The sequence below is a fragment of the Zootoca vivipara genome, chromosome 6 (genome assembly GCF_965207765.1).
Source record: "Zootoca vivipara chromosome 6, rZooViv2.hap1.1, whole genome shotgun sequence".
Lineage (NCBI taxonomy): Eukaryota > Metazoa > Chordata > Lepidosauria > Squamata > Lacertidae > Zootoca > Zootoca vivipara.
This window is the reverse complement of record NC_142589.1, coordinates 85,105,222-85,130,702: the sequence shown is the minus strand read 5'-3', so window position 1 is coordinate 85,130,702 and position 25,481 is coordinate 85,105,222. Positions and strand designations below refer to the sequence as shown.

At 49.6% G+C, this 25,481-nt stretch overlaps 1 protein-coding gene across 1 annotated transcript in view; it reads right to left on the bottom strand.

Moving 5' to 3' along the window:
- NCAN (neurocan) overlaps nucleotides 1-25,481 on the bottom strand; it is a 46,476-nt gene that overhangs the window by 5,793 nt on the left and 15,202 nt on the right. The window contains exons 5-12 of the mRNA XM_088672908.1: nucleotides 24,440-24,733; nucleotides 18,884-19,912; nucleotides 12,233-13,531; nucleotides 8,179-8,295; nucleotides 5,254-5,367; nucleotides 4,025-4,183; nucleotides 1,755-1,837; nucleotides 403-547 (exon numbers count right to left, since the gene is read on the bottom strand). Of these exons, the coding sequence (XP_088529034.1) occupies nucleotides 403-547; nucleotides 1,755-1,837; nucleotides 4,025-4,183; nucleotides 5,254-5,367; nucleotides 8,179-8,295; nucleotides 12,233-13,531; nucleotides 18,884-19,912; nucleotides 24,440-24,733 (3,240 nt within the window). The remainder of the gene's footprint in view (nucleotides 1-402; nucleotides 548-1,754; nucleotides 1,838-4,024; nucleotides 4,184-5,253; nucleotides 5,368-8,178; nucleotides 8,296-12,232; nucleotides 13,532-18,883; nucleotides 19,913-24,439; nucleotides 24,734-25,481) is intronic.

The following is a 25,481-nucleotide window of genomic DNA, read 5'->3' as shown; positions in this document are numbered from 1 at the left end:
GCAGTGTTGCATAGTGGTTAGAGACCAGAGTTCAAATCCCGACCCCCTTTCAGCCACGAAGCTCACACGTGCCATTCCCTGCCTCTCAGCCTAACCAGTGTTTCCCAAATTTGGGTCTCTGGCTGTTTTTGGACTACAACGCCCATTATCCTAGTGGGTCAGGGATGATGGGAATTGTAGTCCAAAAACCTCTGGAGACCCGAGTTTGGGAAACACTGGCCTAACCTCCCTCGCAGGGTTGCTGTGGGCATTAAAGGAGAGGGGGAGAATGTGATGCATGTCGCCCTGAGCTGCTTGGAGGAAAAACGGGAAACTCTGCCTTCCTCCCCTTACCTAATAAGAGAATGGGGCGGGGCCTATCCACACGCCAATGGCCAATCAGGGAAAGGGGAGAGAGTTTACCTGTATCCTTTTTGCAGACGTAGGGCAGGTTGTAATTGCAAGGGACGTCATTCCACTTCCCGGTCTCGTGGGACACCAGCACCACGCAGTCTTCACCTCCAGCGAAAAAGTTGTCCGGCTGGTTCTGGCGCCAGTTCTCGTATTGCTAGCCAACAGCAGAGGGCGACAAGGAGTTAGAAGCAGACAGAACAGGGGGTTGGGCTAGAGGACCTTTTAGGTCCCTTCCAACTCTGCAATTCTCTAATTCTAGAATACAAAGAGGCACTCAGGGTGGGTGTCACTGTCACCACCAAGTAGGAGCAAATCTCTCCGTTTCATTTTTGCTCAGCTTCTATCTCTTTTTGTAAAATCTGAAGTGCCATTTGCAAATTTAACAAGGACAAGAGAGAGAGAGATAAAACAAAATTAAAGAGAACTTTTTGTTTTGTTTTTAAAATGATAATGATGTAATGTAACTTTGGAACTCCCTGCCTATTGACACCAAGCAGTCGCCTTTGCTGTACCCTTTTCAGCAGCTGCTAAAAACATGTCTCTGGAGACACCGATTCCAAGGAAAGGGGGTATATTTAGTCTTGAGGGTGGGAATAAAAAGGGGGGGGAGAAAAGATTTTGAAAATTAATTTTGAATATTTTGGGGTAAAAGGGTAGAGAATATCGGGTAATAAAGGTAAAGCATGAAGGGTAAATGGTTAAAAAGAAGTCACAAATTGGAAGAAAGAATGTAATTTTAAATTTGGAAACTGCAATAATTAGTGGACAATAAGGAACTCAAGAAGGGGGAATGAGGAAGTCCGAAATGCTTAGATTAGAAATTGAAAAAAATATGATTATGTCTTTTTATTATTTTGTGGGTTTTTTCTTTCTATTCTTCCTTCACTCTTCTATATAAAATGATTAAGAACTATTTATAAATAAGATATGAAATGGGAGTTAAGGTGTAATTTTATGATGTTTAGTTAAGATTTGGAAATGTTATGAGTTAACTACCGGTATAAAAGGATGGGAAGAAGGGGAAGTGAAGAACATTGAAGAAATAAGATGTGATGCTATTGTTCTGCATTTTTGTACTACTTTTTTTTTGCTTAAATTTTTCTTTTTTCTTTTTTTCTTTATGTAAAATTCAATAAAAATTATTTAAAATAAATAAATAAATAAAAACATGTTTGCATAGCAAAGTCGAAATGTTGACGTGTGTTTTAATCCTTTTTTTTAAAAAAGAAGAAGCTTAGGGTTGATTTTATTTTTTTCCAAAGGTTTTAAATAGTCGTCTTTAACCAGTCCGTCCAGCTCAGTATTGCTCAGGGACAGCCGGCCCAGCTCCCCTGCCCTTTCCACCCACCCGCCGTGCTCACCAGTCCGGTGTTGTCTGTCCACTGGAAATCCTGCTCCACAATGCGGTCGTTCAAGCCAATCCATGTGTTCTCCTGTCCAAAGCCTGCGTGGAAAACAAGGAGTTGAGTGGACACGGGATGCAGAGGAGGAGGAGAAGATCATGGCTGCAAACTGTGACGGCTACTTTCCACACCTGCTCTCGTAGGGAGTCAGTCTCCAAAGTGCCACTGACTGGGAATTGCAAGAGGGGTGGAATTTGCTATTCAGAGGGGGGGGGATCCCCACTGGGGTGCATCTGGGGGTCCTGAAGCTTGAACTGCCATGGTGCAGCTTTGCATCCAGCAACGAGGGCTAGGCAACCACGAGGGATGGGTGATATATCACCCCAAACAGGTTTGAAGTCCATATCGTGATACCCTTACCTTCCAAGTCCCGCAGAATCCGGGACCGGCAGCTGTGCGTCGAAGTAACTTCCGGTGTCGCTTTGCCCTGCTATGGGCACCAAAAACGGCCACCGCCGGCTTCAAAAGTCGCTTCTACGCATGACCGGAAGTGCGTCGATGCAACTTCCAGTGTCACTCCGCCCATCTATGGGCACCAAAATGGCTGCCGGCGGCACCGGAAGTCGCGTCTACGCACTTCCGGACATGCGTAGATGCGACTTTTGAAGCCGGCGGCGGCCATTTTTTGTGCCCATAGAAGGGCAAATCAGAAAAAAATGGCCGCCGGCAGGAGAAAATAACGGAGAAAAATGGGAGACGAAGTGATACGGGGGACCACCGGGAAAAGGTAAGTAAAAACGGGGGTTTCCCGGGGAAAACGGAGTACTTGGCAGCTATGGATACCAGTTCCATAATTTTTGACCTGGCAATATATCATGAATCATGATGTGTGTGCACAATGTGAAAAGCTATTTGTTGCTTACTGTTGTAACCATTGTTTTCTCAAAACTTATCTTCTGCGCAATGAAAATAAGTCTCTCCTATTAGGAGAGTCTCTCCTATTAGGAATGATAAATGAAGAGATATCCAAACAGGATGAAAAGGTATTTCTGTATGCAGGGGCAGCGGCAAGAATTTTAATTGCCAAATTATGGAAAAAGCAAGAAATCCCTAGTATTAGAGACTGGCAAGAAAAGGTGATTAGCTATGTAGATCTGGCAAAATTGACAAATTCAATCGGGGGGGGGGGGTTAGCATCAAGAAATGTAATTACAATTGGGGAAAATTTGGGGAGTATCTGAAAAGACTTGGGTTTAATTCTAATATTCTGTAGTCATTCCAAGATGGAAAGTTAAGGAAAGCAGTATATAGGTCAACGACTTAACAGCCCGGGACAAAGACAAGCGGAAGTCGACTTATAGAAGAACCGGCAAGATGCTAGATTAGAAGATAAGTAATGATAAGTATTAAGATGTGAGTTAATCGAAGTAAATATATAGGCTTGATATTCGATAGAAGATTTTGATTTTTGTTGATATTGTTAATATTGTTTTGTGATGTTCAGTATTTTATTTTATTTTATTTTGTTTGTATGTTTTTATTTTGTATGGTCAATTTGAAATCTCAATAGAGGTATTTTAAAAAGAAGAAGAAGAAAATAAATAAAAACAGTACTAAAAATAAAAAATAATGATGCGGGGAAAGCCGTGAAGCCAGCCTACGCCTCTCAATAGTTCAATAGCTCTGCCTTGAGATCCAACTCTACGATTCTGTCATGATATTTGCTAGAGAGCAACACAGCAGAGAAGGCCTGTTTCCTCACATGCCCGGCCTGTGAGATTCCCATTGGTACATTGCTTGGAGATTGATTGATTGATTGATGATTGATCCATTTTTTTTTAAAAAAAGAGTAAATTGATTAACCGATTTTAGAAATTTAGATTCTATGTGCTCTAAGGACGTCAAATTAGGAAAGAGACCTAGTTGGGCACCATATAAGAGGGGCTATAGACATGGCTTCAAATAATTTCAGTGGTGCCGGTGTAGAACAGTCTCTTTTGGATCTAAAGAGTTTTTGTATAGCCAATGAGCTCCTCTGAGCATTGCTAGAAACATGCGCTTTTCTGCAATTGATGTCCTTTGCTTTGATACTGGTGATTGACCGTAATAAAACACGGTGATTGCTTTGATACGGTGATTGACCGTAATCGCTTGATTAAGCGATTTATACATTCTTTTGAAAACAATTAAATCAGGCTCTTACTTGGGATTCTTCCCCCTGGCTGCCAGCCGTGGGGCACCTCCTTCTCTCCCATCCCCACCCCCGGCCCCCTGGACTGCCAACCTACTATTGATGAAGTTGTGCTCCTCCCATGAATGGATGCTGGTCAGGTGACCCGACCGGTGGCGGCAATCCCTCTCTGCGTCCTCCCAGGAGCGTCGGTGGGCGAAGTAACGGTAGCAGTGGCCTTGGAACTTGTTCCAGTTGTGGTCGCAGCCCTCTGTGTCTGAGCGGGAGAGAATTGAGAGTGAGAATCGGCAGAGGAGCCCTGGGAGTTGACACTCGTCTAAGGCGAAGCGCGGGCGCCCTGTGGGCGATTAGCAACTGTATGGCAATTGGCAATGATACGCCCTGTGGAGGAGGGAGTGTGGGAAGGCTGGGGAAACTCCTTCTTCTTCTTGATCCTAAGCATTTTAAAACCACGTTTCTGTGCGCTGCTCTGGTTCGCCAGAAGCAGCTTATTCCTGCTGGCCACATGATCCGGAAGCTGTCTGCGGACAAATGCCGGCTCCCTCGGCCAGTAAAGCTAAATGAGGGCTGCAACCCCAGAGCTGTCCGCGACTGGACCTAATGGTCAGGGGGTCCCTTTACCTTTTAAGTACCATTAGTGGGACACGGGTGGCGCTGTGGTCTAAACCACAGAGCCTAGAGCAGGCATAGGCAACCTTGGCTCTCCAGATGTTTTGGAACTACAACTCCCATGATCCCTAGCTAACAGGGCCAGTGGTCAGGGATCATGGGAGTTGTAGTTCCAATGCCTGGCCTAGGGCTTGCCGATCAGAAGGTCGGCGGTTCGTATCTCCTAGGTACCGCTCTGGCGGGAAGGTAAACGGCGTTTCCGTGTGCTGCTCTGGTTCGCCAGAAGCGGCTTTGTCATGCTGGCCACATGACCCGGAAGCTGTACGCCGGCTCCCTCGGCCAATAATGTGAGATGAGCGCCACAACCCCAGAGTTGTCTGTGACTGGACCTAACGGTCAGGGGTCCCTTTACCTTTACCTAAGTACCATTAAGTTCAATAGGATTTACGGTCTGATCATTCTCACAGTTTCCAGTATTATTATTACTACTACTACTACTAATACTATTACTATCATTCTGCCTTTTTCCCTGACAGGGCCCCAAGGCAGCTTACTGCCAAAATCTTATTTCATTCCATTTTTCTGTCGCACCTTTTCCCTGTACAACAACCCTGCAAGGTAGGTTGCAATTGGCTCAAGGTGACTGGTGTAGAATAGGATGTCCATATTTTCACCGAAGAAACACTGGGGCAGAGGGAAGGGGCTCCCCGCTCTCACCTCGGTCGCACAGGCTGCCTCCGTAGCTGGGCAGGCAAAGGCAGACGAAGGAATTGATCTCATCAATGCAGGTCCCTCCATTCTGGCAGGGGCTGGACAAACAGTCGTCAATATCTGTATGGGGAGGAGGAAAGAGGAGACCAATATTGGGGGGGGCACTGGCGAGGAGTGTGGCCTTGAGAGAAGGGGCGTGCCTCACACAGAGCCCCAGTGGCCATGCGTTTGTGGGTCGTCCCCCCCCCCGGTCTAACTGCAACTTTAAAAATAAAGCTAAGGTCCTAGTCCTCATTATTGTGATTTTGAACAGCAACGCAGGGAGCTGCCTTCTACCGAGCGAGAGGGGGTGCAGCCTGATGGGAATCCTGTGAGGGCCACTCGGGGAGGCTGTGAGGGCCACAATTGGGATCCTGGCCCTGAGGCAGTCCACCCCTGATGTAAATCTCTGCCACCCTGAAGCTGCCTTTTGACTCTGACCATTGGTCCAGCCAGCCTGCAGCCATACAGATGGGGCAACAGATGGCCAACTGTCATGGATGCTTCAGTTCAGATTCCTGCATTGCAGGGGGGTGGCCTAGATAATCTCTGGGGATCCCTTCCAACTCTACAATTCTAGGATTCTAAGACTCTTAACAGATCCCACTGGTCTCGGGGAAAGAGAGGCCACTTCCTATCTTCTTAGCATAGAATCATAGAATTGTAGAGGGACCACGAGGGTCATCGAGTCCAACCCCAAACTTTTGACCAACTGGGGCTCGAACCCACGACCCTGAGATTCAGAGTCTCATGCTCTGCTGACTGCTATCCCAGAGATCCTGTGAGCCACAGCAGCCTGGCAGGAGGGGTGTGTGTGTGTGTGGCGCTCCACACCTCTCTATCTGGCCCTTGAGGCTTCTCCCAGGCCACCCTCCTGTGGTTGCCACCTCCATGAACCAGGCTCCCTTTAGCCCTGGAAAGAGTCAGATCTCCTGCCCCTGCCTTGTGCGAAGTGTGTGAGCTTTCGCACGTCCGTCAGGTGTGCGTGGGTGGCCCTGGATGTGCTGGTGCATACCAAAAGCGGGATTGTGGCAGCCTTAATTTTCCTCTTTGGATGCAGCTGGCTGCCTCCTGTCAAAGCCCAGATGGGCTCTGAGCCTCTGTCAGGAGCTGAGCTCAAAGCTGCTCTTCAGATGCACAGCCGCCTCCTCCTTTCTTCTGTTCACAGCCTCACACGGCATTTAATGAGAACATCAGGAGAGCCTGCAGGATCAGGCCAATGGCCCATCTGGCCCAGCAGCCTCTTCTCGCAGTGGACAACCAAAGGCCTTTTCTTTTATCTGTCCTGAATTTTCCAGCATGTACCGGTAGCTTCAAAACCATGCAATCATAGAATTGCTGGAAGGGGCCACGAGGGTCATCTAGCCCAACCCCCCCCCCGCTATGCAGGAATCTTTCACCCTGGCGCCTTTTCCCTCTGAAGGGACACCCTTCCTCCGAGTGGACCCACTGAAGTTGAACAGCATCAGCTGGGTGTCACCTGGAAGATGGTACAAGTTGGTTTTCTCCTGCTCCAGAGGGATAGGACTCGAACCCGTGACTTCAAGTTACAAGAAAGGAGATTCTAGCTAAACATCAGGAAAAACTTTCTGACAGTAAGAGCCGTTCGAGGAACGGTATTCCTCAGGAGGTTTTTAAGCAGAGGTTAGAGGGCCATCTGTCATGGATGCTTTAGCTGAGATTCCTGTATTGCAGGGGGTTGGACTAGATGACTCTTGGGGTCCCTTCCAACCAGTGCCGGATTTACACATAGGCTAGGTGGCGCTGTGGGCTAAACCAGTGTTTCTCAACCAGTGTGCCTCCAGATGTTTTGGGACTACAACTCCCATCATTCCTGACCACTGGTCTTGCTAGCTAGGGATGATGGGAGTTGTAGTCCCAAAACATCTGGAGGCACACTGGTTGAGAAACACTGGGCTAAACCACTGAGCCTAGGGCTTGCTGATCAGAAGGTTGGCGGTTCGAATCCCTGTGACGGGGTGAGCTCCTGTTGCTTGGTCCCAGCTCCTGCCAACCTAGCAGTTCGAAAGCACATCAAAAATGCAAGTAGATAAATAGGAACCGCTATAGCGGGAAGGTAAACGGCGTTTCCATGTGCTGCTCTGGTTGGTCAGAAGTGGCTTTGTCATGCTGGCCACATGACCTGGAAGCTATACGCCGGCTCCCTCGGCCAATAATGCGAGATGAGCGCGCAACCCCAGAGTCGGTCACGGCTGGACCTAATGGTCAGGGGTCCCTTTACCTTTGCCTTTAAACAAGCTATAGCTTAGGACTCCACTCTCTTGGGGGCCCCCCGGAAAAAATTAAAGAAAAAAAACTGGATGTACATTCCCAAAATATAAGATAAAAAAACCAAATAAAATAAAACCTACGTACAGCAACAGTGTTTTGTGTTGTGTAGGCTCCTATTTGTTATGTGCAAATGGCTTTAGATACCTATGAGGTCCATAAATGACCATATGGCATATATTCAACACAAAAAAGTGACAATTTGTTGTTGACAAAGGGGAGCTGGATATTTAAAGGGCCCCATTACCTTCAGTAGCTGAGGGCCTCATCAAACCCAAATCCGGCCCTGCTTCCAACTCTGCAATTCTATTATTTCATTTGCACCCACTACCCCCACTGTAAAGCCCTCTTTTATCCATTTTCTGAGAGAGATGGATATTTCCTCCAGTGGTTAGAAAGTTGTCAGCCCACAGCATCTGAGTTTGCTACCAGAGGGAGGTGACAATCACACACACACACAAAAAAAAACACGGCGGCTAAATGTGAGCAGATTGGTTTCCCATTGGGCAAAAGATCCATGCGTTTCAGGGGGTTGGACTAGATGACCCTCATGGTCCCTTCCAACTATGATTCTAGATCCTCCCTCCCCTGGCGCCCCTTCACCTATTTCGCAGTTCTCTCCCGTGAACCCCCGGGGGCAGCTGCAGGTGGAGAGGTTTCCGCTGGACTGGCAGGTGCCCCCATGCAAACAGGGGTCGTTGTCGCAGGGGTCAATTTCAGCTGCAGGGAGAGCGGGGTGGGGGGGAGGGGGAGGAGGAAGAGGAGACAGGGAGGAAAGCAGTAAGATCAGGCAATCCCAAATTCTGCGCCTCTGTAAAATCAGGATGCAAAAGGAGAAACATCTCTGCATAATCTCGCTTTGCATAATCCACTCTGTGCTTCTGCTAATCGCCAAGTAGGGCGAGGAGAAAAAGCTGCATGTTATTACTCTGAACACTGAGATTCCGCACACAGAGCCCAGTATTCATCAGGCGTCTTTTCAAGCAAAGCTCAAGGAGACTGGAATTTCCCAGTAGGATCATACCAAAGGCAGACCCTGCCGGTGTCCCTATTTTCCGGGTACGTCCCTATTTCCATCTGAGAAGCGTTGGAAGGTATGGAGTTATGTGACCTCCGAACCAAGGATGAGTTAACTAAAGAACCTTTAGAAGACATCCGAAAGCAGCCCTGGATAGGAAAGTTTTTAATGTTTGCTTTTTGTGTTTTTATATATATATTGGAAGCTGCGCAGAGTGGCTGGGGCAACCCAGCCAAACGGGCAGGGTATATTTATTATTATTATTATTATTATTATTATTATTATTATTATTATTATTATGGACATCCTTCTTTTCATTGGAGACATGTTGGAGGGTATGCCATTGGCCTGATTTTTTTTAAAATATAAACTTTTATTAATTTCTCTCTTTAAAAACATAAACACTCAACATACGCACACACAGACAAAAAGAACAATACTGTACATTCTGAAGATCTAATCATATAACCCAAAATGCATTCACATAAAAACCCCAAGAATAACAAAAACAAAAAACAAGACAAAAATTAGAAAAAGTAAAATCATTCATTGGCCTGATTTAGCAGACTCTTAGGTCTGTAAATCAGCCGGTCATAATGACCCGTTCTAACGAGGCAGCTTGCACCGTTCAATCCCCATTTAACGATTTCCACGCTCGTCGCTTGGCTCGGAAATCGTGGTGGAAATCGTGGGACTCAGCCAATAAATCAGGGATCCTGGAAGCCGACTGATAGTCCCCTTGTGCTGGAAACATGTTCAGGGGGCCAAAGACGGGTATCCCCTCCCTCCTACAATTAGCAAGGCCCCTCTTTCAAACGGTCTCTAAGGAAACAGGTCAGCAATCCTCTTTTCTCCCCCCCCCCCCCGCCCGCCCATCAACAAAGCCAGACAGAAGGACCCGTGCAGTTGGCAGGAATTGGAGGCGTTGCGATCATCACCTCTCTGAAGCGAAGGCTTCCGTGTTGAAAGCACCTTTCATCTTCAGAGTGGCACTTAAACAGCTGAAGAGGACAAACTCCCTCTCTGCACATTCCAGCACAAGAAATAACCATTAAAAAGCCATTGGCGCAGGAGCCCCTCACTTATCTGAAGAAGATGCCTTCAGTAGAGTCAGCCCATCGATTCTCAGGTAGCCCACAGTAGGGGTGAGGGAGGTCCTTTTAGGCCCGAGCATAGCTGTCAACTTCCGGTTTGGAAAATAAGGGATCAGCAGCAGTGTGGCACCGGAAGTCGCTTCTGCGTATGTCCAGACATGTGCAGAAGCAACTTCCCGTGCCAGGCTGCCTGTGTCCGCATGTCTGGGCACCAGAAATCGCTTCTGCGCATGCGCAGAGGCGAATTTTCAGCCGGCAGGAGCTGCTTCCTTATAAATGGGTGAATTACGGGATATCTTGCCATTTGGGGTAACAGCGGGAAACGGATTTAAATACTGTACGGGGTTTTTTTGCGAAAAACGGGAGACTTGACAGCTATGGGCCTGAGCAGCACATTCCCTCCAGGCTCCAAGGATGTTTCCGAGCACAATCCAAAGTGTTGGTGCTGCCAACCTTTAAAGCCCTAAACAGCCTTCGGCCCTGTAGACCTGAAGGAGCGTCTTCACCCCCATCGTCCAGCCCAGGCATGGAGGTCCATCTCCGTGGGCCTTCTGGTGGTTCCCTCATTGCAAGAAGTGAAGCTACCGGGAACCAGGCAGAGGGCCTTCTCGGTGGTGGCGCCCTCCCATCAGATGTCAAGGAAATAAATAACCATATAACCTTTAGAAGACATCCAAAGGCAGCCCTGTGTTGGGAAGGGTTTGGGGTTTTATTATGCTTTTGCATATTCTGGAAGCCAACCAGTCAGCAATGCTTCTTTATCCCTATTTCTGGAAACTGTAGAAGGGGAGAGGACTCTTGTGCTCAGATCCTGATTGAGAGGTTCCCGCAGGCATCTGGTCAGTCACAGAGAGAACAGGAAGCTGGACTAAATGAGCCACTGGCCTCATCTAGCCCATTCTTCTGTTCTTCTGTGATTAATGCAGCAGGGGCTCTGCCACTCAGCTACAGCCATTTCCTTCCAAAAATAAATCAAGATTCCAGCCCTCATTGTTCTGAATCACAGGCTGTGTGCTCTCGTGCTCAGGTCTTGCTTGGGTGGGGATTTTGCTGCGGGGACAGCCCACTGGGAGGACAGGATGCTGGACTAGAAGGGCCATTGGCCTAATCCATACTTTCCAACATTTTCCAGATGAAAATCGGGGAAATTGTATTCCATGCCTTCCAACATTTTTCCGATGGAAATAAGGATGTCGTAAGGAAAAACAGGCCACTCCGGGATCAGAAAGCAGGACAGCTTCTGTAAATCCGGGACTTCCTGGGAAATAGGGGCACTTGGAGGGTCTGAGATCCAGTAGGGCTCTCCGCATGTTCTCACATTAATAATTCTCCTTTGCTGTTACTGAACATACAGGAGGCCTATCCCACTTTGTCTGGGTGAGCCATTGTGCTGAGGATATTATTTTCGCTGGAGATATTATTTTTTTCACCTCCATTTGTAGCCCTGGGAGCACTGTTTAATATTAACTCGGTTGGTTTTTAAATTCCTGCCTCTGTGTTCTCCCCCTCCCTTCCAAAAGTCTATTTGCTTTCCGCATTCCTTCGCGAAAGACTTCAAAGGCTGTGGAGCAAAGCCTTTCTCGCTGGGACTCTTCCACGCTGACTATTCTGATGAGCGAAGGCGGGTGATGAATATTGGATTGGAAGCTTCCCTAAGGGGTGTGTGGAGAGCTTGGGGTGGGAGGAAGGAAGGAAATAAAGAAATCAAAGGTGGTTCCTGACAGCCCGTACAGACCCTCCAAGTGCCCCTATTTTCCAGGGGCAGTCTTGGACAGGCACCCCCAGACTTCGGCCCTCCAGATGTTTTGGACTACAATTCCCATCATCCCTGACCACTGGTCCTGTTAGCTAGGGATCATGGGAGTTGTAGGCCAAAACATCTGGAGGGCCGCAGTTTGGGGATGCCTGGTCTTGGACTTACAGAAGCCATCCCTGTTTCCGATTTCAAAATGTCCTGCTTTTCCTTAGGACGTCCCTATTTTCATCCAAGAAATGTTGGAGGGTCTGGAGTTAAGCGGCCCCCGAGCCAAGGAGGCAAGTAAGTAGACAACCTTTAGGAGACATCTGAAGGCAGCCCTGCATAGGGAAGTTTTTTAATGTTTACTGTTTTATTACCGTTATGGTTCCCTGTAACTTGACTTCTCGCAGCGAGGGAACCACCAGAAGGCCCTCGGCACTGGACCTCAGTGTCCGGGCAGAGCGATGGAGGTGGAGACGCTCCTTCTGGTATGTTCTCCCTCTCTCCATCTCATCCTCACAACAGCCCTGTGAGGTGGGCTTGGCAGAGCAGCAGCAACTGGCTCTCAGGATCACTCAGTGGGCTTCTTGGCTGAGCTGGGACTTGAACCCTGATCTCCCCCAGGTCTAACCACTACTGCACATTGATGTCTTTTATGTGAACTGTTTTGCAGGGGGTTGGACTAGATGACCCTCGTGCCTCCTCCCATCACTATGATTCTATGATATTTGCCAGGCCTACCAGCGTTCAAAAGCCCCAGCACCTCCCTTACCTGCCCAAATGTTTTCTGGGTAGCAAGAAACTCACCAAGCACGGTGGCATTGACCTCCCCAATCCACGTCAGGCCCTCCACCTCCTTGGCTGCAGACACGTCGCCTCCTTTCTCCTCTCCACTCCCCCCCTCAGACTCCATCGGAAGGATCTGCCCTGGGGCAGTGGGGAGGTAGCTCTCGCTCTCTTTCCCAGTTATCATGCCATCGCTGGGATGAACGGGCAGCTCAGAGGTGTCGAAATTGTGGTGCGCAGGTTCCGATGTGCTCCAGGGAGGCGAGGGAGACTCGGGCGTCCCCTGAGATGTCAAGTCCTCGCCATCTTCTGACCCTTTCGGAAGGAACTCAGGAGGGATCAAATCACGGGTTGTACTGTGGCTGGGAGTTCCAGTGGTGCCTTTGCCTTGCTGGGGGCCAGAGCTACTCCCTACCAAGCTGACGGCTTCTGGGACTGTGGTCTCCTCTCCGGGGGATCGGCCTGCCACACCGTCACCAAAGTGACCGCTCACGCTCGGTGTTATGACTTCCCAGGAGTCTTCTGCTTTGGACAGATTCAGGACCTCAGTGACGGCAGGTCCGTCCACCAGCCCTGAGCTCGCCCTCCCTTTGACTTTCATTGTGGTGGCTTCCTCGCCACCCACCGCCACCCAAGCATCGGCCTCCCCAGAAATCAGCTGTGCCACTAGCGGGTAGTCATTGGTGACCATCGGGGAGGGGATGTCCTCTGGCGAGAGGGTGACGGCTTCTTCTCCTCTCAGCTCAGCCAGTGCCACCTCCGAATGCTGGGTGGTTTCTAGCAGGATGGGGTCTTCTTCTGCTGTGCCTTCCTGTTTCTCTGATCGTTCTGGAACGACCCTGGGCAAGTGTTGCCGAGCTTCCTCCAAGCCAGGGAGCTCCTCCACAAAACCCACGGCCTTGGCATGGCTTTCTCGGAAGTCGTAATCAGACTCTCCACTCGCCTCATCCACCTGGGACTCATTCTTCAGGGGAGTCGTTGGCGTGACATCGCCATTTCCAGAGAAGAGCTCCTCGTTCTCCCCAGGCTGGGTGATCCCTTGAGGGTAGTCTCCCCGGATGCTGGTACCCATGAGAGAGCCTTCCAGAGCATCGTCTGTTGTCGTGGCAACTGCCTCCAGGCGGTGCAATGGTGGCCCATTGGGTGTAGCTGGCAAGGATGCATCAGGATGCTTTTCATGAGTTGGCCGTTCCTGGCTCTCTGGCACAGAGGCTTCCTCGTGTCCCTGGGTGGGTTTTTCAGCACTGGGGTCCTCCAGGAAGTCCGAAGCAGGGGAGAAGGTCATTTCTGGGAGGCCTTGGTGCTCAGGAGGTGCTAACCCTGCGAGCAAAGACAGGGGATAGACGTTTATAAAATTATGCATTGATAAAGGAAAGCTAAGGGTTTCTGGGAAATGATATACAATGAATTGAAAAAGATCTTTAAATTGACCATTCCTGAAAAATCCAAAGCCTTTTTTATTGGGGATAATAGGACAGAGGCTCCCAAAGAGCTGAGCAACCTTTTTATGCATGCAACAACTGCAGCTAGAACTTTACATGCACGAAAATGGAAAAGAGAAGAGACTCCAACTAAGGAAGAATGGTTTATAAAACTGGTGGACTGTGCACAAATGGTGGAACTGACTGCTAAAATAAGAGGACAAAAGGATGGTATTTTCATAGAAGAATGAAGGCCATTGGTGGAATACCTATCAAACTGTCTTTTTTATATGAAATCATATGCAGGATTTGGGATATGAGCAATGGAAAAACAGAGAATGGATTTTGGGGGTTTAGAAAATAAATGCAGATGTGTTCTAATGCAGCTGTTAAGGGGGCATAAAAAAAACTAGGGAAGGTGGGGTGGGGAGTCAATAAGAAAATGAGCAGCAAAATACCACAATATATATATGATTGCAGTTATGTAATAATTTGGCCCCGGGGAGGTTTGACTTCACCCCTGGAGGCACACTCCATTGTCTCTCAAGAAATGGATGCCAGCAACAGCAGTGTAATTGTTATTATTATTATTATTATTATTATTATTATTATTATTATTATTATTATTTTATGTCCTTAATGTCACACACCATCATGGGATCTTTGGACAAAGGGTGGTATATACAGTAAATTGAATAAATTCTTAAGACATACGCATAATCAAAAAAAGGAGAATAAATAGAACACACCAATTTTCCCCCACTGAACATTGCCTCTTTCCTTTTTGACCTTCTCTGCTTCCCCCTGCCACACGCCAGCCACCCGTTTGTCCGTGGTACAGTCACAAAAGGCTCCCACCACGATTGATGCAAGGGAGCGTTCTGGAGTGGTTGCCGTGGCAACTGCCTCCTCATTAGCAGGCTGCTCCTGGCTGCTGAGGTCCTCTTCTGCTCCAGGGGGCGGGGGATTTATGAGATAGCATCCTTAGAGGGGTTTTTTGTTGTTTGTTGTTGTTCCTATGCACCACAGGTGCAGGTGATGGAGCCCTCAGACCCAGGGGTCCAACGTGGCCCTCCAATTCTCTCTTTTGGGCTCCTGTCACCCCCACCAGCTCACAAATCCTGCCGGCTTTGCTTTGCAGCCTCAGACTGCCCTCCCTCCAAGTGCCCCTATTTTCTGGGCAGCCCAGTCAGTGGGCGGGGTATTATTATTATTATTATTATTATTATTATTATTATTATTATGGAATAGAACGTCCCTCTTTTCATCAGAGAAATTTGGAGGGTATGTAGCTGCCCTGACAGCTTCTGCCTGACTGGGTAAGTGTCCTAAAACTCTGATGCCTGTTGCTTGCAAACAGAATAGTGTGGGGGGGGCACAAAAAAAGTCTGATTGTTGCACGGTTGGAATCAAATAATCATAGAATTGGCAAGTCCCCTGAGGTTCATCTAGTCCACCCCGCTGCAATGCAGGAACAACAGCAAAAGCGGCCGACTTCACAAAGGTCCAATATACCTGAAGGAGCGTCTCCACCTCCATCGTTCTGCCCGAACACTGAGGTCCACTGCTGAGGGCCTTCTGGCGGTTCCCTCGCTGCGAGAAGCCAAGTTGCAGGGAACCAGGCAGAGGGCCTTCTCGGTAGTGGCACCCGCCCTGTGGAATGCCCTCCCACCAGATGTCAAAGAGAAAAATAACTACCAGACTTTTAGAAGACATCTGAAGGCAGCCCTGTTTAGGGAAGCTTTTAATGTTTAATAATACTAGTTACAGGTAGGTAGCCGTGTTGGTCTGACGTAGTCAAAACAAAATAAATAAAATCCTTCCAGTAGCACTTTAGAGACCAACTAAGAAGGACAGATCGTGAAGCTGAGGCTCCAATACTTTGGCCACCTCATGAGAAGAGAAGAATCCTTGGAAAAGACCCTGATGTTGGGAAAGATTGAGGGCACTAGGAGAAGGGGAAGACAGAGGACGAGATGGTTGGACAGTGTTCTCGAAGCTACGAACATGAGTTTGACAAAACTGTGGGAGGCAGTGCAAGACAGGAGTGCCTGGCGTGCTATGGTCCATGGGGTCACGAAGAGTCGGACACGACTAAACGACTAAACAACAACAAGTTTGTCATAGGTAATAATAATGGTAAATATGAACCACGGTTGCCAAGCCTGCTTCTTTTGCCTCTGGCTCCTCCATCGACCACCTGGCCCTCAGAAGGTTTCGGAGAAAGAGAGGTTAGCAGCCTCTGGAGTGGCAACGCTTCTGCTGAATGGTGGGAGGGGAGCCCTGTGGAACACCCTTCCACAGGAGGCAGGAATGGCTACTACCCCAGACAGCTTTAGAAGAGGGTTAAAGAAATTCATGGAGCAGAGGGCCTGATGGCTAGACTCTACCTCCACAGCTGCAGGCAAAAATCCTTCTGAATCCCAGTTGCTAGAAAATGCAGGAGTGGCAGAGGACTCTTGTGCTCGGGTCCTGCTTGGTGGTGGTGGGGCTTTCCATTTGGGGTATCTGGCTGGCCTCTGTGAGGACAGGATGTGGCTCTTACTATTAGGAAGAACTTCCTGACAGTAAGAGCTGTTCAACAGTGGAATTTGCTGCCAAGGAGTGTGGTGGAGTCTCCTTCTTTGGAGGTCTTTAAGCAGAGGCTTGACAGCCATATGTCAAGAATGCTTTGATGGTGTTTCCTGCTTGCCAGGGGGTTGGACTAGATGGCCCTTGTGGTCTCTTCCAACTCTATGATTCTATGATTCTTGGCTGTTATGTGGATAAGTCTCCTTTGCAGATGCAAAGTCTCACCCCCTTTTCAAGCCACCAAATACAATAATCAGTTCTGATCTTCCCTCCTGCGTGCGGCTTGCCCAGCAAAGGACTGGAATCCAGGGAATCTTTCATACCCCTGACTTGGAAGGGCTATAAAACCTCCTGGCTCGGGGTTGGAGCTGTGTTTGGAGATAGACAACCTCACTGGTCTCTAAGGTGCAACTGGACAATTTTTTAATTTATTTCGACTGCGTCAGAGCAACACCTGAATCTAGAATCGTTGCAAGGTGTGAGACTTTCCTGAATGCTCCCTGCTTGATTTCACTCTTTCCCTTTCTGATCCTAGAGAATTTTTGCCCTTCTCACCTAGATCACTTCCCACACATCTTGACTTCCCACCCTGACTGCTCGCGGCCTGGCTACTTTCTCTTAATTTGAGTGCCATCGCCTGGGACAATTTGGCAAATTCTCCACACAACCCTGAGTGTCAAAATTATGCATATTTGCAAAATAACTCCGCCTGCAGAGACCACACACACACACACACACACACTTCCTCCTTAATTGGTTTTAAGGCTTTTTTTCTGAGCGGAAATTATGCATAAGTGCATCCCATCAAGATGCAAACATGCTCTAATTGGCATAGAATGCCCACTTTGTGCCTGTGGATTGCGGGCGTTTTGAAGGTGATGGTAGGTCTTTCTGGGGAGGGGGGGGGAGAGAGAGGGGGGGAGAGAGAGGGGGAGGAGGAAATGACAGGCTCAGCATTGGGAGCTTCAGGGGTGATAAAGGGTAGGCAGAGGGCAAGGCGGATGAAGGGGAGTCTTGACTATTATGGGATGCCTCCACAGAAGCTAATAACATTTCAGCCCTGCGAAATTAAACATGGGGGATTCATCAGGTGGATATATTATGAGCCGTCTTCCTGAATTACTACAAATTAGCGCAGTGCCACAAATGTTTCGTTTAAGGATGTCAGAAGAGCCATGCAGTGGCAGGATAAGGCCAATAGCCCACCCAGCCATAGAATCAGAAATTTGGACCCCACAGGTCATCCATGCAGGAATCTCAGCTAAAGCGTCCGTGACAGGCGGCCTTCCAAGATGCCCCAAAGGGAAGCCCACAAATAGGATGTGAGAGCAAATAGTCTTCACCCATTCTTGTTCTCCACTGCTCTGCAGTAGACATAGCTGCCAAGTCTCCCGTTTTTCGCGGGAAACCCCCGTTATTTTAAACCGTTTCCCGCTGGCAGCCCGGATTGGGGAAAATCCCGTAAATCCCCCGGATTTCCTACCTGCCAGGGAGGCTCCATTTTGGGTCCTGGCGCCGCACGATTTCTGGTGCCCAGACATGGGTAGCGCGGCACCGGAAGTGGCTTCTACGCATGTCCGGACATGTGTAGAAGCGACTTCTGGTGCCGCTCCGCCCATGCCTGGGCACCGTAAATTGGGTAGAGAGACACCGGAAGTTGCTTCTACGCATGTGTAGAAGCGATTTCCGGTGCCCATACATGAGTAGCGTGGCACCGGAAGTCGCTTCTACACATGTCCGGACATGCGTAGAAGTGACTTCCAGTGCCGCGCCGCTGCTGATCCCGCATTTTTTAGCGGCAGACTTGGCAGCTATGGCAGTAGACCAACTCTGCACATGGAAGCTCCCATTTAGGAATCATAAGAAACTAAGTAGAGCCATGCAGCAGTCGGGTCAGGCCAAAGGGGGCTCATCTAGTGCAGCATCCTGTTATCTAGTGCAGCATCCTGTTAACCAACCAAATGCTCCAGTGGGAAATCCCCCAGGACCCAGCACAAGAGCCCTTTCCCCTCCTGCAGGATCCACTTTTGCAGGAGAAAGGGGTTCTGGTGAAAGGGGATGACAGATTTTAGGCATCCATTGGCATTATCAAAGGTTCTTCCTGCCCTGGGGGGGGGGTCAAGGCACCACCCCTCTCAACAATCCTGTGGGGGTAGATGAGGCCAAGAGAGCAACAGAGAGAGGATAACCTGGTGAGAGACAGAGTGGGATAGCAGCTAGGACCTGGGATAGAGCAGGGTTCAAATCTCCCCTCAGCCACAGAAGCTCCCTGGGCGACCTTGAGGGATGGTGATGATTTGTACCCTGCCTACCTGACTGGGTTTTCCCAGCCACTCTGGGCGGCTTCCAACAGAAATATTAAAATACACCAATTTCTTAAAGATTAAAAGCTTCCCTAAACAGGGCTGCCTTCAGGTGTCCTCTAAAAGTCTGGTAGTTGTTTTTCTTTTTGACATCTGGTGGGAGGGCGTTCCACAGGGCGGGTGCCACTACCGAGAAGGCCCTCTGCCTGGTTCCCTGTAGCTTTGCTTGTCGCAGTGAGGGAACCGCCAGAAGGCCCTCGGCGCTGGACCTCAGTGTCTGGGCAGAGCCCACGTCACTTCGAATGTGACTCATTGCACCTTCAGAGCACAAGCTCTGGGTTTGACTGAAATGAAAACAGGTCTGGAGATTCGCTTACCATTCCCTTCCACTTCGTTGGAGAAGGCGTAGATCACCTCGCCCCGCAGAGCAGAGGCAGGGCTCGGGGCCTCCCTCGCGGTGGCCTCGATGGAGTTGTCTGCCATCGTGCGCACCGCCAGCGCCAGGACAGGGAGAGTCGGGGGCACCGCGGTGCCATCTCCCCCATCAATGCTTGGCTGGCTGCCGCCACTGTCTCCTCCTTCCTCTCGGCGTCTCTGGAAGAAGCGCCCGTTCAGCCCGGAGTAAATGCTCTTTCGGGTAGATTCGGGGAGGCCAGCAGGAGCCGGAGGAGCCTCAGTGCCAGAGGGGTGGCCTCCGTGAGGCACCGGGGGGAGGGCTGAGGTCGGACGCCCCTCGGGGATGTGGGTCCGGAACGGGGGCTGGGGGCTGCTGCCTTCTGCGGTTCCATGAAGCCAAGTTGGAGAGGTTGGACGGGCAACCTCCTCAGGTGGTACGCCATCGTCAGAGTCTTCCGGAGGAGGGGACGACTTGGTGATGGTTTGACTGGCATTGGCCGACTCTTCGCCAACGCTCACCTCGCCATTGCCATGCTGCTTCATCTCACCAACCGGAGTTTGGTCAGCTGTATCCAATGGAAGTCCACCGTTCGCCCCACCCGGGATGGAGACGGTGAATGGTCTTGTAGATGTGTGACCTTCCAAATCCAAGGGGGTTGCCTTTGGTGCTGGCGCCGCCCTCTCCTCCCCCCACGGATCCACAAACCCAGCCGGGATAGCTGTCACCAGTTGCAACTGCTCGTCTTCCTCCAGGAACGGCACGGCGGCCTTCTGCAAGGGACCGTAGGGATCCTTCGAGAGCTCTTTCGAGTCTCCCGACATGACGGCATCGTCGTTCTCCTTGGGGAAAAGCTCATTCAGCAGTGGCAGGTGGGAGTCGTGCTCCACCAAGATGTTCTCGATGCCTGGATCCTGGCTCCCCTCAGAGTCCTGATCCATGGGCTCCCGAGCCACCTGGCCGTGGTCGACCCCCAATGCGGCTGGGCCTGGTGTTGTGGGCGGCTGCCAAGCTGGAAGGAGAAGAAAAGAGGTATTAGACCACTTGGGTTTGAGGCTGACCTTTACGCAGTGCATTTTTCCTGGAAAAAGGTAGGGGAACCCATCACAAAGTTTGCTTTTTTTGTTGCGGGTCCAGTGCCACCCCCACCCCCCAGGCAGTGGCTAAATGTAAGATGTGATTAATAAGCCCAGCAGACAAATAAAGTGGTACCTCGGTTTAAGAACAGCCCTGTTTATGGTGATAAGACTCTTGGTTGGACTCGGTAAAAATCCCAGCGTGGAAGGAGAGACTGTCGGGGAATTTATGGGGAAGCATGGACATAAAATCCACACAGAAACAGATATTGCTTGTTTAATCTCGCTTGTGAGAACATCTCAGAGGCCGTGAGAAGATTGAAGGATAATAACAGAACTGTTGGAAACGATCTGGAATATATTGGACTATAATAATTGGAAAGGATTTGGATTATAATTAGAAAGGCGGTAACTCATCGATGATCAGAGCCCTCAGAATTTGAAGCATGGGAAGTTAAATTTTTTATAATTTGGCATCATATTGGGATTAATTGATATGCATTTGTATAATTTGGAATAATTAATATCATATGATTGGATGTAAGTGAAAAATTTAATAAAAATTGATTATTATTTTTTTAAAAAAGAACAGCCCTGTTTATGAACAATTCAGTTTACGAACTCCACAAAACCGGAAGTAGTGTCCCGGTTTGCGAACTTTACCTCGGTCTAAGAACGGAAACCGAATGGTGGAAGGGCACTGGCGGCAGGAGGCCTCATTAGGGAAAGCCTCGGTTTAAGAACGGTTTTGGTTTAAGAACGGACTTCCGGAACGGATTAAGTTCGTAAACCGAGGTACCACTGTATATGGATTAGAAATGGCCACAACTTTACTGAGTACAGATGGATTTTAGCAGGCATCCCCAAACTGCGGCCCTCCAGATGTTTTGGCCTACAACTCCCATGATCCCTAGCTAACAGGACCAGTGGTCGGGGAAGATGGGAACTGTAGTCCAAAACATCTGGAGGGCCAAAGTTTGGGGATGCTTGGATTTTAGGATCAGGCATTGGGTGCATATCCATCCCAGCCCCCCTGACAAATAATAATACTTACTTTATTTAAAAAAGGTAAGGGAAGTCAGTTCCCCTGAGTTCCTGCTCAAGAAAACATCTGCCTTTACAGATACTCCATTTCCCAGAGCCTTGAAAATGTTTCATCTTCCTAGCCATAATCTCCTGCCCTCTGAGGCATTTAGTGCATAAGAATTGCCGTCCTGGGTCAGGCCCCAAGATCAGTGGCCCCTCAGATGCTCCAATGGGAAGCCTACAAGGGGGGTTGGAGGCGACAGCCACCTCAGAACCCCTCCGGTAACAGAGGTAGATTGTTCCTGAACATGGAGGTTTTGTGTGAGAACAGAAGACTGTAAGGAAAGCCTGTTGGATCAGGCCATTGGCCCATCTAGTCCAGCGGCCTCTTCTCTCAGCGGTGAACTAGATGCCTGTGGGAAACCAGCAAGCAGGATCCAAGAACAAGAGCAGGCCTCTCCCTTCCTGCAGTTCCAGAAACTGGTATTCAGAAGTATTCCGGCCTCCAATTGTGGAGGCAGAGCCGAGCCGCTGTGGCTAGTAGCCGTCGATAGCCCTCTGTTTCTCCAATCCTCTTTTAAAGCCATCCAAATTGGTGGCCATTGCTGCCTCCTGTGGGAGGGAGTTCCACAGTTTAACTCTGCGCTGTGTGAATAAACCTTTCCTTTTATCTGTCCTGAAACTTTCAACATTCAGCTTCATTGGATGTCCATGAGTTCGAGTGTTGGGAGAGAGGGAGAAAAGTTCTCCACTTTCTCCATGCCACGCAAGAATTCTCCCTCTCCAAATTGATTCTTGCGTTGCAGAGGGTTGGACTAGATGGCCCTTGGGGGTCCCTTTCAGCTCTACGGTTCTGATTCTATAAAGGTAAAGGGACCCCTGACCATTAGGTCCAGTCGTGACCGACTCTGGGGTTGCGCGCTCATCTCGCATTATTGGCCGAGGGAGCCGGCGTATAGCTTCCAGGTCATGTTGCCAGCATGACAAAGCCGCTTCTGGCAAACCAGAGCAGCACATGGAAACGCCGTTTACCCTCCCGCTGTAGCGGTTCCTATTTATCTACTTGCATTTTGATGTGCTTTCGAACTGCTAGGTTGGCAGGAGCTGGGACGGAGCAACGGGAGCTCACCCCGTCACAGGGATTCGAACCGCCGACCTTCTGATCAGCAAGCCCTAGGCTCAGTGGTTTAACCCACAGCGCCACCTGGGTCCCCTCTGATTCTATACATCCTGTTAATTAGCTGTGAGAACAGGCAAGGAGAGACGTTGAGAACAGGAAAGACTTGGATTTATGATGTTCACACACTCCTGCCCAGCCCTCCAGCCCCGGCTGGCTCCCCCGATACTGCTGCTATACAAGTACAGGCACTTTGTTTTATTAAAAGGAAGGGAGTTTGGAAATGCCATTTTATGCTCTGCCTCATGCCAAGGGTGCGCTCATAAATCAGCCAGCATCGCCAAAGGCAACTTCTGCAGTTGCTTGGGCCGACGAGAAGAAAATTACATCCCACCGCCCCCTGACCACCTCCCAGATCCAAATGCGTCCGGAATGATTGCACCTTAAATTGTGTCACCTCAGAGAGGAGTGGCTGCAGGGAGGGGGGAGACGGTGGGCTGCGGGAGGGGGCCGGCAACTCCACTGCAGCACGCAGGATTTGAGCATGGGAAGTCTCTGCCTTCACCCATCCCCTGTCTAGCAAAAGGGTTTTCATAAAATTACTCCGCTGGGAGTAGTTTGGGCTGGGGGTTCACTGATATGCGGATGATACCCAGCTCTACCTCTCCTTTAAATCAGAACCAGTGAAGGTCCTGTGTGAGTGTCTGCAGGCGGTTGGAGGATGGATGGCGGTCAACAGATTGAGGTTGAATCCCAGCAATTCAAAGTGATGGTGCTGACCTTTAAAGCCCTAAACGGCCTCGGTCCAGTATACCAGAAGGAGCGTCTCCACCCCCATTGTTCTACCTGGACACTGAGGTCCAGCTCCGAGGGCCTTCTGGCGGTTCCCTCGCTACGAGAAGCCAAGTTGCAGGGAACCAGGCAGAGGGCCTTCTCGGTAGCGGCACCTGCCCTGTGGAACGCCCTCCCATCAGAGGTCAAAGAGAACGACAATTACCAGACCTTTAGAAGGCATCTTAAGGCAGCCCTGTTTAGGGAAGCTTTTAATGTTTGATGGATTTCTGTATTTTAATGTTTTTTTGGAAGCCGCTCAGAGTGGCTGGGGGAACCCAGCCAGATGGGTGGGGTATAAATAATAAATTATTATTATTATTAAGACAGAAGTTCTGTTTCTGGGGGGACAGGGGGTGGGCAGGTGTGGGGAACTCCTTGTTCCTGAATGGGGTAACTGTGCCTCTAAAGGACTAGGTCTGTTGTCTTTGTCCATGGAGTTTTCTTGGCAGGGATACTGGAGTGGCTTGCCAGTTCCTTCTCCAGGTGGATCACGTTTAGTCAAAACTCTCCACTATGACCTGTCCATCTTGGGTGGCCCTGCATGACATAGCTCATAGCTTCTCTGAGTTATTCAAGCCCCTTCGCCACAACAAGGCATTGATCCATGAAGGAGAAGGGGACGACAGAGGACGAGATGGTTGGACAGTGTTCTCGAAGCTACGAACATGAGTTTGACCAAACTGCGGGAGGCAGTGGAAGACAGGAGTGCCTGGCGTGCTATGGTCCATGGGGTCACGAAGAGTCGGACACGACTAAACGACTAAACAACAACAACAAAGGACCAGGTGTGCAGCCTGGGGGTCATTTTGGACTCACAGCTGTCCATGGAGGCACAGGTCAATTCTGTGTCCAAGGCTCCATCTGAGACCCTTCCAGCTCCATCTGAGACCCTTCCAGCCTGCACAATGTCTCGCTAGGGTGGTCCATGCTCTGGTTATCTACCGCTTAGACTACTGCCATGCGTTCTCTGTGGGGCTACCTTGGAAACTGACTTGGAAACGACAACTAATCCAGAATGCAGCAGCCAGTAAGAGCGGCCGCCTGGACCATATAACACGGATCCTGAAAGACCTACATTGGCTCCCAGTACGTTTCCAAGCACAATTCAAAGTGTTGGTGCTGACTTTGAAAGCATTAAATGGCCTCAGCCCTGTATACTTGAAGGAACATCATCCACCCCCATCGTTCAGCCCAGACACTGCTAGATCTTGTGGGAGTGAGACGTGTGTGGACAAGGGCTAGCTTTCGTCTGCCCTGAACATCCTTCAAGCACCATCATTTCATTGAAAGGAGGGAAATGAAACAATGCCGAAATGACGACAGAGTCGTTCCTCGACAAAGAGCAAGTCCTCTGTGCTGTATTTGACATATAGAATTTGCATTTCCACTGCTCTGTATTTTGATTTTTCTCAGTGTTTGCCACAAGCTGCTTTGGTCACAGCTCGCTGCGGGAAAAGCGCCATATAACTTAACCAATCGATCTAACCTTTGTAGCAGTAGGCATCGAACTTGGAAGCTGGATCTGGGAAGCCCGTCCGGTTTGAGAACTGGTAGACTGTCCGGACGCCGGGTTCGTCCCCACCGCACTTCTTCCGCGGGATGCGTATAGGGTAGCGGACGCTTCCGTCAGCCAGCCATCCCGGGTCGCACTGGTCGAGCCCTTCCCTCCAAGCGAGGTAGAGCTGCCCTGCGGTCGCCAGCCGAGCGCCTCGGCTCAGGCAGTGCTTTTGAGCCGTCTGAAACGTCAGCCGTCCGGGGCTAGAGGCATAGAACACCTTTCCTGAAAGCCGGAAATGAAAAAAAGTTTAAATTGCATTGCTATTTTGTATACGCACCACTTGATTGCCAAAAAAAAACCAACCCTCAAACAAACCACTCAAAGCGGTTTGCAGAAACTTAAAACAATGAAGTTATCAAGAAAACAGTTTGAAACATACTATTATTATACAACTAGTGTAAATCAGCCCGTTCAATAAACGGGCGCTAGAACATCCCAGTCTCTGCGTCCAATCCCTGTGTCTGTGAGGCACATGCGCAGTAGCGCGGACACAGGGACACAGGGAATCTGGACGCAGAGACACTTGCACTTTATTATATAGGATGCAGAGGGGTTAAAGGTAAAGGTAAAGGGGCCCCTGACCATCAGGTCCATTCGTGTCCGACTCTGGGGTTGTGGCGCTCATCTTGCTCTATAGGCCGAGGGAGCCAGCGTTTGTCCGCAGACAGCTTCCGGGTCATGTGGCCAGCATGACAAAGCTGCTTCTGGCGAACCAGAGCAGCGGACGGAAACGCCGTTTACCTTCCCGCCGGAGCGGTCCCTATTTATCTACTTGCACTTTGATGTGCTTTTGAACTGCTAGGTGGGCAGGAGCTGGGACCGAGCAACGGGAGCTCACCCCGTTGCAGGGATTCGAACCGTCAACCTTCTGATCAGCAAGCCCTAGACAGAGCTAATCAATGCTAACTTTGTCCCGTCTTCCTCCTCCCTGCAAGAGTCAATTTGAGGTTCCCTTTTGGACTTTTTGTTG